This window comes from Bombina bombina, chromosome 7, assembly GCF_027579735.1.
Source record: "Bombina bombina isolate aBomBom1 chromosome 7, aBomBom1.pri, whole genome shotgun sequence".
Taxonomy (NCBI): domain Eukaryota; kingdom Metazoa; phylum Chordata; class Amphibia; order Anura; family Bombinatoridae; genus Bombina; species Bombina bombina.
The window spans coordinates 54,806,811-54,822,391 of NC_069505.1; the positions used below are offsets into that span (position 1 = coordinate 54,806,811).

Here is a 15,581-nt window from a genome sequence, read left to right on the forward strand (position 1 = left end):
GAAGAACTTACAGTCTACAGGTTGAGGCCGTGCAGGAAGATCTTACAGTCTACAGGTTGAGGGTGCAGGAAGAACTTACAGTCTACAGGTTGAGGGTGCAGGAAGATCTTACAGTCTACAGGTTGAGGGTGCAGGAAGATCTTACAGTTTACAGGTTGAGGGTGCAGGAAGAACAGGTTGAGGCCGTGCAGGAAGAGTTTACAATCTACAGGTTGAGGGTGCAGGAAGATCTTACAGTCTACAGGTTGCGGGTTCAGACACATAAGTTTTGAGGTAGCTTGTTACATGGATTGTAGTTGCAGCAGCGGGTCAGGTAGTTCATGATTTGTTTTGGGTATGATGAAAAACAGAGCAAAGATGGTAAGCCTGTTTGAATAGGTGAGTTTTCAAAGAGTGTCTGAAGCTATAGGAGGTTGTAGACAGTCTGATTGAGTGTAGTAGAGAGTTTCAGAAGACAGGAGCAGCAAGTGAGAAGTCTTGGAGGTGAGAGAGGGACGTAGAGATAATGGAAGTGGAAAGACATAGGTGAACGGTTGATTGAAGAGACGATTTGGACAGTTCCACATATATTATGTACAATCTTTGGGCAAAGCTTGGATTGTAACTTGCATTATTATTCTGATTCTAATCTGAAATGTTTATGTTACCTCCTTGTAGATACTCTGCTCAGATATGCAGAAGGAAATTTTGGAGATAAGGTCTTCCCATTCTGTCATGGACCTTGTGCGTACTCCAGCCATGAGACGTATGTCTATGTGCCTCATCTTGGTGTGGTAAGTATCTAAGACATAGTGAGAGGTTTACAAAGAAAAACAAAAAAAATTACAAAAATTTGTACAACATGTAAATTTTATAATAGAATAAGAATATAAAGTGAAATTGTTAGTTCTGTATTTAACTACTAATGATAATTATCCCCAAATTTATCATAAAATAAATCCCATTGAAAAATTTAATTAATTCAGTGGTGCAAATGACAAATTAAAAAAACTCTCCAGAACAAAAGTCTTGAAGGGACTTGAAACACTGCATAAAAATGCAAAATGATAAGCATAAAAACAACTTACTTGTTTTCTTGCAATTCTTAGAATTTTTAAGTGTAGCCGCTATCTGGAGCTAGATAATAAAGCTAACATTACATAACTTAAGTTCTACAGTCATATAAATGTTTGCATATAAAGTCCCCTACTGAGCATGGGCAATAAACTGACTAAAGTTAGTGCATGTTTTTATTAGCAACTACTTCAAAGGGAAAGCTCCTCATTTTATAAGCGATAATTGCTACCGCAAGCTTGCCCATTTTCAGGTGCGTGATCATTTAGTGCTCCACTTGTAATCTAGCCCTGTGTAATGCCACTCCCTTCTCTCACGTGACCAAGCATGCAAGAGAAGGGCTTGTCAATCACCCGAGCAAGCGTGATTGGGGTGATTTTTCTCCACCAATTCTGAGGTGTCAGAGAGTGTTTGAAGCAGAAGAATGAGAGCCGCTACTTTCTACAGTGCTAGCCTGACCCACAAGGGCTTAAAGCAGGTTACGCTACTTCATACATTAAGCCCACAATGTTGCAGACAAATGTCCTTAATGCTGGCATTTTTATCCCAAAGAGAAAAATAAGAGTCCTTGGTATTATAGTTGGAAGAATGTGTCCATGAAATATAACAAAAACAAAACCTACAATATTTAATTTCATTCAGCTAGATTATGAGTTTTGCGGTACAGCTTTTAATGCTGAAAAATTGTCCATTACACTGAAATGGCCAGGAACGCATATTACGAATCGCGGCGGTATAGCTGTACCGCAAGCATTTTAGCCTGTAATGCAACGTCCATTCCGCACTCAAAGAAATTACGTTTCAGTGCAGGATTTTTATAGCACCCGTATTACAAGTTGTGCGTTCAGGCTAAAATGCTTGCGTTACAGCCTATACCGACACGATGCACACCGCCATCTGAGACCAGTAGTTATGGATTTTGCGAAACAAAAATGTTTCACAAAACTCATAAATAAAATGTTACAAAGTACACTAACACCCACAAACTACCTATTAACCATTAAACCGCCACCCTCTCACATAGCAAACACTATATTAAACCTATTAACCCCTAATCTGCCGCCATCCCAAATCGTGATTATTAAATAAAGTTATTAACCCCTAATCTGCCAGCCACCCACATCGCCAACACTATTTAAATATATTAACCGTTAAACCGCCGCTCCCCGACACTAAATAAACCTATTAACCCCTAAACCTCCGGCCCCCCACATCACTGCAACAAAATAAACATATTAACCCCTAAACCGCTAGCCTCCCACATCGTAACTACTAAACTAAACCTATTAACCCCTAAACCACCAGCCCACATCGTAAATTAAAATATTAACCCCTAAACCTAACTGCCCCTAACTTTAAATTAAAATTACAATATAACTATATTTAAATAAATAAAAACTTACCTGTGAAATAAAAATAACCCTAACATTAAACTATAAATTAACCTAACATTACTATTCTAATAAAATAAAAATAAAAATTAAAAAAAAACTAACACTACGAAAAAATTTAAAACCTGAATCCCCCCAAAAGTAAAACCCAACCAACCCCCCAAAATAAAAAACCTAACTCTAAAAAAACCTAAGCTTCCCATTGCCCCTAAAGGGGCATTTGTATGGGCATTGCCCTTAAAATGACATTCATCTATTTTTCACTGCCCTTAAAAGGGCATTCACCTCTTTTACACTTCGCCCAAAGCCCTAATCTTAAAAAAAAAAACGCCTCAAAAAATAAAAAAATACCTAACACTAACCCCAGACTATATACTCACGATTCTTGAAGTCTGGACATCCATCTCCATCAAGGCGGCAAGAAGTCTTCATCCAGGTGGCGACATCTTCATGCATCGCGGGTGCATCTTCTATCTTTATCCCCCCGGTACAAAGCGGAGCTATCCTGGACCGGCGATGACATCCTGCGCAGAGCGTCCTCTTTATAAGGTCACCATCGTACACTGAACGTACACTGTCTTCAAATTCAAATCAGCCAATAGGATGAAAGCTTCTGAAATACTATTGGCTGACAAAACAGCCAATAGGATGAGAGCTACTGAAATCCTATTGGCCGCCTGGATGGAGATGGATGTCCGGACTTCAGGAACCGTGAGTAGATATTCTGGGGTTAGTGTTAGGTATTTTTTTTATTTTTTTGGGGTGTTTTGTTTTCAGATTAGGGCTTTGGGAAAAGTGTAAAAGAGCTGAATGCCCTTTTAAGGACAGTGATAAAAAGCTGAATGCCCTTTTAAGGGCAATGCCCATACAAATGTCCTTTTAGGGGCAATGGATAGCTTAGGTTTTTTTAGAGTTAGGTTTTTTATTTTGGGGGGTTGGTTGGGTTTTACTGTTGGGGGGACTTTGTATTTTTTGCCAGGTTAAAGAGCCCTTTTAAGTGATTGGTAGTTTGATGTAGGTTAGGGGGGGGGGTTATTTTGGGGGGGCTTTTTTATTTTTATAGGGCTATTAGATTTGCTGCAATTGTTTTTTTATTTTTCGTAATTTAGTGTTTATTATTTTTTGTAATTTTAGATTTTTATTTTTTTTCGTAGTGTTAGGTTTTTTTAAATTTGTAAGTTAGATTTTTTAATTGGTAGTTTTTTTTAATTTTATTAGAATAGTTATGTTAGGTTAATTTATAGTTTAATCTTAGTTTTTTTTATTTATTTTAATATAGTTATATTGTAATTTTAATTTAAAGTTAGGGGGATGTTAGATTTAGGGGTTAATAGTTTAATAATTATATTTAGTTTCGGGGAGTAGCGAATTTGGGGTTAATAACTTTTATTAGGGTCGGCAATGTCGGGGGCGGCGGATTAGGAGTGTTTAGACTAGGGGTTTATGTTAGGGTGTTAGGTTTAAATGTAACTTTCTTTTCCCCATAGACATCAATGGGGTTGCGTTATGGCGATCTCCATTCCGCACTTCAGGTGTTAGTTTTTTTTCTAACACTTTCTCCCCATTGATGTCTATGGGGGAAAGCGTGCACGAGCACGTAAACTCAGCCCTTGGCTTTTGTGCGGTATGGAGCTTAACGCCACCATATTGCACGCACAAGGAGGCTTTTCAGTAACTCGTAATGGCAGCGCTATGGAGAGTGAAATAACACAATTTTTTTGTCGTTAGTTTCGCACCCTGTTTAGTGATAAACTCGTAATCTAGGTGTTTGTCTTAAGCCCAGAAGTTTTTCATGGCTTAATAATTGTCTGAAGTGTTTCACCAATAAAATTATTAGTAAATGTGTAAGTTGTTCTTAGTTTTAGTACGCCACCAATATACTTGCTAGATTGTATTTGCCTGTAAATGTTAACAAAACTGCTTTGCAAATATGTAGTGTGTTCTTTTAAATTTTCTTTTCAGTCCGAATATGGTTCTTACTTTTTCATTTTTTCATTTTGCTATGTTTTCATTTTATAAAACAATAAAAGTTCTGTTTTAATTACACACTAGTATTTCTTATTTCATGCACTTTACAAATCATTTTTTTCCTGGGTTGAATTACTGATTCAGAAAAAATGCCTGTAATCTTGAAAACATGGCGTAAAACAAAGGAGTCTTAATATTTAATAAAAATTCAAATCTATCCACCCATCCATCTATCTATCTATCTACCCATCCATCATCTATCTATCCCTCTATCCATCCATCCATTATCTATCTATCTATCTATCTATCTATCTATCTATCTATCTATCTATCTATCTATCTATCTATCTATCTATCTATCATCTAGCTCTCCATCCAATTTGTGCAACTAGGAGATTAATATATTAATAAGAATAAAACTGAATTGTATAGCTTGTACAATATTATTTGGAAACTTTGCTTTTTTTTGTGGTACTAATAGATTTATGTTCTCTAGGTTTTCCACTAACTTTGCCTATTATGGACTTAGTATGGACCTGCAGAACTTTGGATTAAATATCTTCCTAGCCCAGGCTGTGTTTGGGGGATTTGAGATGACAGCTAAAATCTTCATTATGGTGGCAATGACCTTTGTAGGAAGACGTGTCTTGCAGTTTATGTCCCTGTTTCTAGCTGGAATAATGGTCATATCCTATGGCTTTATACCACAAGGTGAAGCACGCAGATATTCTAGCTCTATCAAATCTTTCATTTGTCCTTCTAAGAAAATCTCCACCTTTCTCCAATTCAAATAATTTATCAGGACTAGGGATGGGAGAATATTTTTGCAACATTTGAAAAATGAAATGAATTTTAACACATTTGTTCATTCATTTAGAATTTCGAATGTTTATACAACATTCTAACATTTGTTTAATGTAATAGTATTTCTAATGCTTTCTTTAAATGTAATATTCAATTCCAATTTTTCTAATAATTCTATTCGAATTATGCAATTTTTAAATTTGAATATTCAAATTATTACATTTGTAATAGTATTTCTAATGCTTTCTTTAAAGGGACAGTCAACACCATAATTTGTGTTGTTTAAAAAGATAGATAATATCTTTATTACCCAATTCCCTAGTTTTGCATAAACAACACAGTTTTAATAATACACGTTTTATCTCTGTGATTACCTTGTATCTAAGCCTCTGCAAACTGCCCCCTTATTTCAGTTCTTTTGACAGACTTGCATTTTATCCAATCAGTGCTGACTTCTAGGTAACTTCACGTGCATGAGCTCAATATTATCTATATGACACACATTAACTAATGCCCTCTAGTGGTGAAAAACTGTCAAAATGCATTCAGATTAGAGATGGCCTTCAAGGTCTAAGAAATTAGCATATGAGCCTACCTAGGTTTAGATTTCAACTAGGAATACCAAGAGAACAAAGCAAAATTGATGATAAAAGTTAATTGGAAAGTTGTTTAAAATTACATGCCCTATTTGAATCATGAAAGTATATTTTTGACTTGACTGTCCCTTTAAATGTAACATTCAAATTATGCAATATTTGAAATAGAAATATTTGAATTGATATATTTATATCTATGATGTATCAATTTACTAAATTCCCTACAACATGAACTATTGAACTTCTCAATAGTATTTGTTAAATTGAATGTTACATTCAAAATTTCAAAAGTGGATATTCGATCTAATTATGAACATTCGAAAATGAAAGTAACATTTGAAAACCGGAAATAACATTCGATTACCGAATTTTAATGGATTTATATTCTTATCAACATTCAATTGTCCAAAACGAATGTCCACAGGACATTTTCAGCACATTCGCCCATCCTTAATCAGGACCCTATCCATGTTAAAGAACTCTCATGTCTTTCTCAAAAATGTATCTGCTCTTTTTCTTCCCATCATCAATAAAAATACCTTTAGCTTGTAACCTGTCAAAAAGCTACATATCCGTAAAACACTTCTTTGTAATCACCCATGTGTATTTGATACAAATTCTATTCTTTATTTTTAGAAATGAAAATGGTTTGTACAGTGCTTGCTGTAACAGGGAAAGCTTTCCTGGCCTGTTCTATAACATGCATGTACCTCTTCACAGGAGAGCTGTACCCTACGGAAATTAGGTGAGTTGTCTAGATAAAACTGAAACTTCTCTTGTTGTGAAACTGTTAGAGGGGGTTGGTAGCAATAAAGTACTTTTATAAACTTCTATAAAAGTATTAGAGGAGGACTTAAGTTGAAAAAAAGGTATTTTTTTTTTAGCAACTGAGGTTTCCCAGGTATGGAGTGATTTGACCACAATACATGAGATTGGTTTATAGAAGAGTCAAAGTAAGGTTTAAAATTGTTGTTTCTGAGACACCAAAGAAAGTGAAGCAGCAGCCAATAATATAATAATACTTTTATGTATCTATCTTCTGAGGAAGGTGTTTTCCAATATTCACAACAAACAAACCCAAATGAATCAGAATCTTTAACGTTTAAGGTGTAGAATGCAGGTAGTTGTTCACACACAGGTGAAAGGACCATAAGTGATACTTGTGTTAAATAAACCATACAACAGGATAGTGGTTGGGCTCTCATATTACAATATGTTTTGGCATGCAAACTAAGGGCTAAATTACAAGTGGTGTGCTATTGTAAGCACAGGTCAATGCGTATTCCAAGTTGAAAGTAAACGCATTTGCTCAAGTGCAAACAAAATTATCTTGTGCTGGGTTTGTGTGACTGAATACTTAGCGTAAAGTGTAACGGTTAAATAAAAGTTGCACCAAACACAACATAAATGTTTTGAAACAGAGTGTTACACTCACATATAAACTACTTGATAAAAAAAACTTTATACTATAAATATGACATATTTTATAAGGTTTAAAAGGTATGTAGTATATGAAAAGATATTTCACTGGGAAGGGCTATATTGTATACATACATACGGTATCTCACAAAAGTGAGTACACCCCTCACATTTTTGTAAATATTTTATTATATCTTTTCATGTGACAACACTGAAGAAATGACACTTTGCTACATTGTAAAGTAGTAAGTGTACAGTCTGTATAATAGTGTAAATTTGCTGTCCCCTAAAAATAACTCAACACACAACCATTAATGTTAAAACCATTGGCAACAAAAGTGAGTACACCCATAAGTGGAAATGTCCAAATTGGGTCCAATGTGTCAATATTTTGTGTGGCCACCATTATTTTCCAGCACTACCTTAACCCTCTTGGGCATGGAGTTCACTAGAGCTTTACAGGTTGCCACTGGAGTCCTCTTCCACTCCTCCATGACGACATCACGGAGCTGGTGGATGTTAGAGACCTTGCGCTCCCCCACCTTCCGTTTGAGAATGCCCCACAGATGTTCAATAGGGTTTAGGTCTGGAGACATGCTTGGCCAGTCCATCACCTTTACCCTCAGCTTCTTTAGCAAGGCAGTGTTTGTCTTGGAGGTGTGTTTGGGGTCATTATCATGTTGGAATACTGCCCTGCGGCCCAGTCTCCAAAGGGAGAGGATCATGCTCTGCTTCAGTATGTCACAGTACATGTTGGAATTCATGGGTCCCTCAATGAACTATAGCTCCCCAGTGCCAGCAGCACTCATGCAGGCCCAGACCATGACACTCCCACCACCATGCTTGACTGTAGGCAAGGAACACTTGTCTTTGTACTCCTCACATGGCTGCCGCCACACACGCTTGACACCATCTGAACCAAATAAGTTTATCTTGGTCTCATCGGACCACAGGACATGGTTCCAGTAATCCATGTCCTTAGTCTGCTTGTCTTCAGCAAATGGTTTGCAGGCTTTCTTGTGCATCATCTTTAGAAGAGGCTTCCTTCTGGGACGACAGCCATGCAGACCAATTTGATGCAGTGTGCGACGTATGGTCTGAGCAATGACAGGCTGACCCCCCCACCCCTTCAACCTCTGCAGCAATGCTGGCAGCACTCATACATCTATTTCCCAAAGACAACCTCTGGATATGACGCTGAGTATGTGCACTCAACTTCCATGGCGAGTTGAACCTGTCCTGTGAAACCACTGTATGGTTTAGCCCCCGTGCTGCAGCTCAGTTTCAGGGTCTTAGGAATCTTCTTATAGCCTAGGCCATCTTTATGTAAAGCAACAATTCTTTTTTTCAGATCCTCAAAGAGTTCTTTGCCATTAGGTGTCTTGTTGAACTTCCAGTGACCAGTATGAAAGTGTGTGAGAGCGATAACACCAAATTTAACACACCTGCTCCCCATTCACACCTGAGACCTTGTAACTCTAACGAGTCACATAACACCGGGGAGGGAAAATGGCTTATTGGGTCCAATTTGGACATTTCCACTTAGGGGTGTACTCACTTTTGTTGCCAACAGTTTAGACATTAATGGCTGTGTTATACAGGCTGTACACTCACTACTTTACATTGTAGCAAAGTGTCATTTCTTCAGTGTTGTCACATGAAAAGATGTAATAAAATATTTACAAAATATGTGAGGGGTGTACTCACTTTTGTGAGATACTGTATATATATATATATAAAAATATATGTGTGTGTATTTATGTAGTGTATATATTTGTTTATCTATGCATATACAATGTATAGACATATATATATATATATATATATATATACACATTTATATAAATACTTAAAAATGAAAGAACATTTTCTTCTATGTAAAGAACATTGGAATGTAAAATATTTATTACTATCTTCAGCTTTAGCGCTGTAGATTTAATGCAGTGTCAGGTTAGCGCATGAGCAATAAGTGTCTAAGGGAAGAAGAATTTAACAAATTTGCAATATCCGAAGTCTAGCTGTTAGCGTGAATCAGGTTTTGTTTCCACGCAAACAATTTACTCACAACTTGTAATACGAGCTGTGTTCAAAGTTTACTTCCAGCGGTGTTTGCATGTGACGGAAAACTTTATTTAGCGTACAAGTTGTAATCTGGCCATAAGAAAACACTGCACATTCCTGTACATGACTGTAAAAGTAAAGAAATGCAGCATGTACTTCCAATAGATAACACTAATTCATTAAACTGCAAATGTCAGACTTAAATGGATCAGTCATTTTTTCCATGAAGACAAAATTGAGTATGTTTGCCAACATTGGCTGTTTTGAAATGGTCGACGGACTTCTCCTACCTGGTAGTACGTCATCATGTCCCAGGGGTTGTGGCTGCGAATTGCACAGCTCATGCACAATGATTCGTGCTTGTGAAAAGCAAGTAGCGCATGCGCATTGTGTACAACTTGACTCAGCCGGCTTTTTAAAACATGGAACTCAACTAATGGTCTCCCCTCTCTCATACTGAAAGATAAACAAACATATGTAAGTTGAAATGATTGCTTAGCCAGGGCCCTTTTTATTTTAGCTGACAGGGAACTTAGTAAAAAGAAAAAAAATATATATTAATTTGACAAAGGGTATTGAATATACACGCAAATGCCAGGATATTAAAACAGAGTGTTAAGATGCAGGGACAAAGGTTTAAACTACACATAACACTATTCGATAGCACAACTTTCAAGGCTTGCCTCCATTAGAAGAGTGAGGCTGCTCTAAAATATAGCTGCTGCTGAACAGCTTGTATAGCGCATGCGCAGAGCAAGCACCCTCAAGCATGGGAACAAGTCTTCATTAACAACCAACACACCTTAGGGCATGAAGACGTATTGGTAGAGTCTGTCAACCATTTCAAAACTGCCAGCGCTGGCCAACATACTCTATTTTGACTGCATGGAAAAATTGACTGATCTTTGGGATAATGTACTACGGTGTATTCAGTGGGCCAGGATTCCAATACAATAAGGCTAATTTTGGTGTAGACTGTCCTTTTAAGAGCAAAAGTAAAGGCACACTAATGTCAAAATGAAACTTTAATGATTCAGATAAAGCACGCAATTGTAAACAACTTTCTAATTCATGTTCATTTTAAAAATGTGCGCAATCTTTTTATCGTTATCTTTTTATAAGCACACTTTCTGAGGAACCAGCTCCTACTGAGCATGGGCAAACATTTACAGAATATACATCTATGCATTTTGTGATTGGCTGATGGCTGTCACATGATGCAGGAGGAAGGAAAATTAAACTAACTTTGAACCTAGTCTGACAAAGGGCTTTTTCATTGTCTAGTAAGTGAAAGTGAATAACTTAATGGACGGCAGCTAAATGTATATGTGAATGAGATAAGATCAGACTTTCATAATATCCCTTCAATCCACAGACAAACTGGAATGGGATTTAGCGCCATGAATGCGCGTCTGGGTTCCGCAGTTGCCTCCGTTGTGCACCTGACAGGTGACTTCTCTGCTTCGTTCCTTCCAGTAGTATTTGGTATCACACCTATTGTAGCCGGACTCTTTTCGTGCTTTTTGGAAGAGACCAGAGACTCCCCACTTCCTGACACAATCAAAGAAGTTGAAAGCAGGTTTGTTGAAAACCCATTTATTATTACATAAAAAAAATGGCCAGTGTTAGGATGAGAGTTCTATCATATACAAGGGAACACTTAAAGGGGCATGAAACCCTAAATTTGCTCTTTCGTGATTCAGATAGAACAACTTTCTAATTTACTTCTATTATCAATTTTTCTTTGTTCTCTTGGTATCCTTTGTCAAAAAGCAGGGACATAAGCTCAGGAGCGTGCACTTGTCTGGAGCACTATATGGCAGCAGTTTTGCAAGAATGTTATCCATTTGCAAGAGCACTATATGGCAGCACTATTTCCTACCATGTAGATTTCTGGACACCTACCTAAGTATCTCTTCAACAGAATATCATGGGAACAAACCACTTTGACAATAGAAGTAAAATGGAAATGTTTTAAAAACTGAATGCATTGTTTCATATCCCTTTAACCCCTTGAGTGCTAACGACGGCTCTGAGCTGTCGCAAATTGTCTCAGTCAGGTGCTAACGACGGCTCAGAGCCATCGTTAGCACTCTCCCACCTTGAGGGAGATCTTGTGGCTCCCACCCCGGAGATCTTGCCTGCATAGTGACAGGCATTGCCGGGGGATTTACGTTTCGGGCGGTGACATCATGCTCAATGACGTGATGATGTCACCACGCAACTTTATTTAAAAAATACAATAGACAGTATAGGGAAATGGGGCATGCTGCTTAGTAGCCTGTATCTCAAGCATCTAAGCAGCTACAGACCTGCAAGGCCCACTGTTGGAAAGGCAATCGCCTAACCTTTCCAACGATATAAGTCTTGGGGATCTGAAGAAACAAAAAGCTAAAAAAATATATATAAAAAATAAAAACCCCTTAAATCCAGCTTAGCACCCAGTTGGGAAAGTGCTTAGAACTCAAAGGGTTAAACTTTCATTATTCAGATAGAGACCTCCTTATTTGGAGAGTTCCATTCTTTATTGTTTTTCTGTTCATATTCCTTCACCATATTTGTTTCCATACTTTATAGATTCTGTATAAGTTAACTAAATCAGTCATTACCTGCTGACTTATTAGCTTAGCCTGATTTATTGCAAGAGCACTAGAGGGCAGCACTATTTCCTGTCATGTAGCGCTCTAGACTCCTACCTAGGTATCTCTCCAACCCAGAATTCCATAGGAATTAAGCAAATTTAATAGAAGTAAATTAGAAAATGGTATGTTCTGTCTGAATCACAAAATAAATTGTTTGGGTTTCATATCCCTTTAAATTTGACATTAAACAAATACTTATATAAACATTTCTTTGTTATTAAAGAATGGTTTCTGGCTTATTAAATACCCCCCACATTACAAGGACAGGAGGTAGTTAAAAAGATTTTATCAGTCAGAAAATTCTATGACCTCCATTTTTGAAAATGTGGTTGTGCAAGTGGTCACGAAACACTAGTAAATTAGCTGTTGTCTTAAAGGGACACTAAACCCATTTTTTTTTTCTTTCATGATTCCGATAGAGCATGCAATTTTAAGCAACTTTCTAATTTACTTCTATTATAATTTTTTCTTCATTCTCTTGCTATCTTCATTTGAAAAAGAAGGAATCTACGCTAAGTAGCCAGCCAATTTTTGGTTCAGACCCTGGACAGCTCTAGTTTATTGGTGCTGGCCAATCAGCAAGGACAACCCAGGCTGTGAACCAAACATGGGCCAGCTTCTAAACATACATTCATGCTTTTCAAATAAAGAAAGCAAGAGAATGAAGAAAAATTGATAATAGGAGTAAATTAGAAAGTTGCTTAAGATTGCATGCTCTATCTGAATCATGAAAGAAAAAAATTGGGTTCAGTGTCCCTTTAAGGTGACAGAGTTAAATTATCCAATCAAGATGATTGCATGAGAGCAGGGGGTGCGGCTTCACACACATTTGCTTAGGCAAAGATAACTGCAGTCAGCAGATGCTACCTGCTCACAGTGATGCCAGGTGAACTGGTTCCTGTAAGCAAACCTTTTATTTTGGTGTTGGTTAAATAGGGGCCCTATGACTCTTAGTGATAGAAGTAGTCTTCAAGTGTAGTGTTCAGAGGTCGCAGGCCATACTTTAGGTAGTAACACAAAATTAGCTAGATCGTAGTAAATGAACAGTTACCTTGATGGCTTCAAAAACACCACAGTAGATCTGTAAGAGCTCAAAATTGAGTAGAGCTGATTCAATGGTATAAGACGACAAGATTATCCATTCTTGTAGTCAAGACAGATCAAATAAAATAGATTAGAGGCAGCAACAAAACGTAGGAGACTGATGTTAGGTCCAGGTAAAGGTTTGGTAACAATCGATCAGTCCTAATTAAAAAAAAAAGTGGTCAAACAGCGACTCAAGCAGCTAAATGTAAGATTAGCTGGAGTTTGTATTGGAGAGATGAGAAGCTAAGACATTTTAGGGTATTGAATGATAAAATATAAATTGTCTGAGATAACATTAACAACCTATAATAATTATATATATATATATATATATATATATATATATATATATATATATATATATATATATATATATATATATATATATATATACATACAGGTGGCCCTCATTTTACAACGGTTCAATTTACACCGTTTCAGAATAACAACCTTTTTTTCCAGTCATGTGACTGCTATTGAAAAGCATTGAGAAGCAGTGCATTTATTAAAATAGCCAGTAGGTGGAGCTGTCCGCTTGTGTTGCAGCAAAGCCAAGCAAGCTGAAATTAATCAGTTTAACCAGATCTGAGCTATCAAGCAGATTTTAAAGGAACAAGATCTTCCTGTCTATAAATCAGTCCAGATTGGAATGCATAGAAAGAACTGTTTGCAAAAAAATGCAAGTGAAGTCTGTGTTGTGTGAATATTTTATTTGGTTTATAATGCTGTTTAGCAAAAGTTTTTGTTCATTTAACTTAGTTTAATTATATAGTCTATGTTGTGTGATTATTTTATTAGGTGTATAATGCTGTTTAGCAATTAAAGTCTTTATTTCAAAGCTTTAAAAATAATGTATTAGATGTTACTTATGACAATTTTGAGAGGGGCCTGGAACCTATCTCCCTCACTTCCCATTGACTTACATTATAAATTGGGTTTCAATTTACAACGGTTTCGATTTACAACCATTCCTTCTGGAACCTAACCCCAGCGTAAACTGAGGGCTACCTGTATATGGAAAGTCGAATATTATATAACCTAAGGAATACAATAAGACCAAAATAAGTGCTAAACCTTAAATTGACAGTATGGGCTCAATTTATGAAGCAGCGAATGTTGCTTCGGAGGCCCATTGTCTCAGGCTCGCCTTTAAACGAAAGATAAGAAGCAGCGGTCATTAAAGGATCAGAATGGCTGATTATCCTCCAATGTGCAGGGGGCGGCATTGCACAAGCAGTTCACTAGAAATGCTTGTGCAATGATAAATGCTAACAGCGTATGCTGTCAGCATTTAGCGATGACGAGCAGACATAATTCTCTATAGCAAATCATGTCCGATCGACATATGTTAAATCTACCCCTATGTGTACAGCCATGTCATAGAATCAACTGAGTTAAATGAACATGCAAACATATGTACATATAGCTAAATAATAGATAAAGTGAAGGTCAATTTTGATGAATTAGTGCCCGGTTTTTAATAATCCTATTAAAAACAAGGGCACTTTAATTCATCAAAATTGACATTTCACTCCTTTTCTTACAAACTTACCTTTTAATCCTGACAGCCGCTGCAGCGCTTCCTCCGTCCGTCGCGAGCCATCTTCGCAAGCCCTCTTTGCGGGTTCAAAATGACGAATCCGGCTTCCTCCAATCACTGCGTTGCATCAGGTCATGAAAGCCGTGATTGGAGGAAGCTGGATTCCTAATTTCTGACGTAAGAAGAGGCTTCTGACACCCGGGGGAAGCTCTGGAGCGGCTTTCAGGATTAAATGGTAAATGTTTGAAGAAAAGGAGTGAAATATCCATTTTGATGAATTAAAGTGCCCTTGTTTTTAATAGGATTATTAAAAACCGGGTACTAATTCATCCAAATTGACCTTAACTTTAAAGTCAAGGTGAAGAGTTCAGTTTGCAGGAGTACTTTGAGATACATTCCATTGCAGCTAAATTACCAGGACTATGCTGATTATCCTACAGCACCCAAAAAGTAAAGTTCAGCGAGGAAGTGTAGCAATAGAGCACATAGAATATGTTCTCAAAATGAAGAGGTTGATCAGTAATAAGTATAATGATGAATAATCCCCCTTTTGGGTGTGTACTTACTATAGTTGTCTTCAATCAATATAAGCTAAGTATGGATTTCCAAGAGCTCAGTCTTTAATCTCTTTAATCTTAACCTTCAAGCATCTTATTGAAGGCTCTTTACTATTGGCCCCATTTATCAAAGGCTGGACAGATATGGGTCCCCCGCCGTTAATGTTGCACAAGAAATTGCTTGTGCAGCCACACCCCTTACTCTTGCACAACCAATTGCGAGAGCAGAGCTTGTCAAACCTACATATCAGATCTGATTAGGATGATTCAACTCCAACCATCCTTGAGGTGGCTAAGTAGCAGCAGTTTTAAGACCACAGCCATTTAACTAGCATTTCAGGCTGCTCCCATGAGCCTGCAACACTCAGGCCCCAAAGCTGTAGTCTGCAGCTTCATAAATGGGGCCCTATAGCTCCTTGCTGATCCAAGCTATGTTCTGTTTTTTTCTAAGTAGATCCCCCTTC

The 15,581-nt window shown here is 37.2% G+C and overlaps 1 protein-coding gene across 1 annotated transcript in view; it reads left to right on the plus strand.

The window, feature by feature from the left end:
- Positions 1-15,581, plus strand: part of LOC128636212 (solute carrier family 22 member 20-like) — a 34,080-nt gene that overhangs the window by 16,631 nt on the left and 1,868 nt on the right. Inside the window, exons 6-9 of the mRNA XM_053689257.1 lie at positions 658-773; positions 4,909-5,123; positions 6,449-6,557; positions 10,668-10,871. Of these exons, the coding sequence (XP_053545232.1) occupies positions 658-773; positions 4,909-5,123; positions 6,449-6,557; positions 10,668-10,871 (644 nt within the window). The remainder of the gene's footprint in view (positions 1-657; positions 774-4,908; positions 5,124-6,448; positions 6,558-10,667; positions 10,872-15,581) is intronic.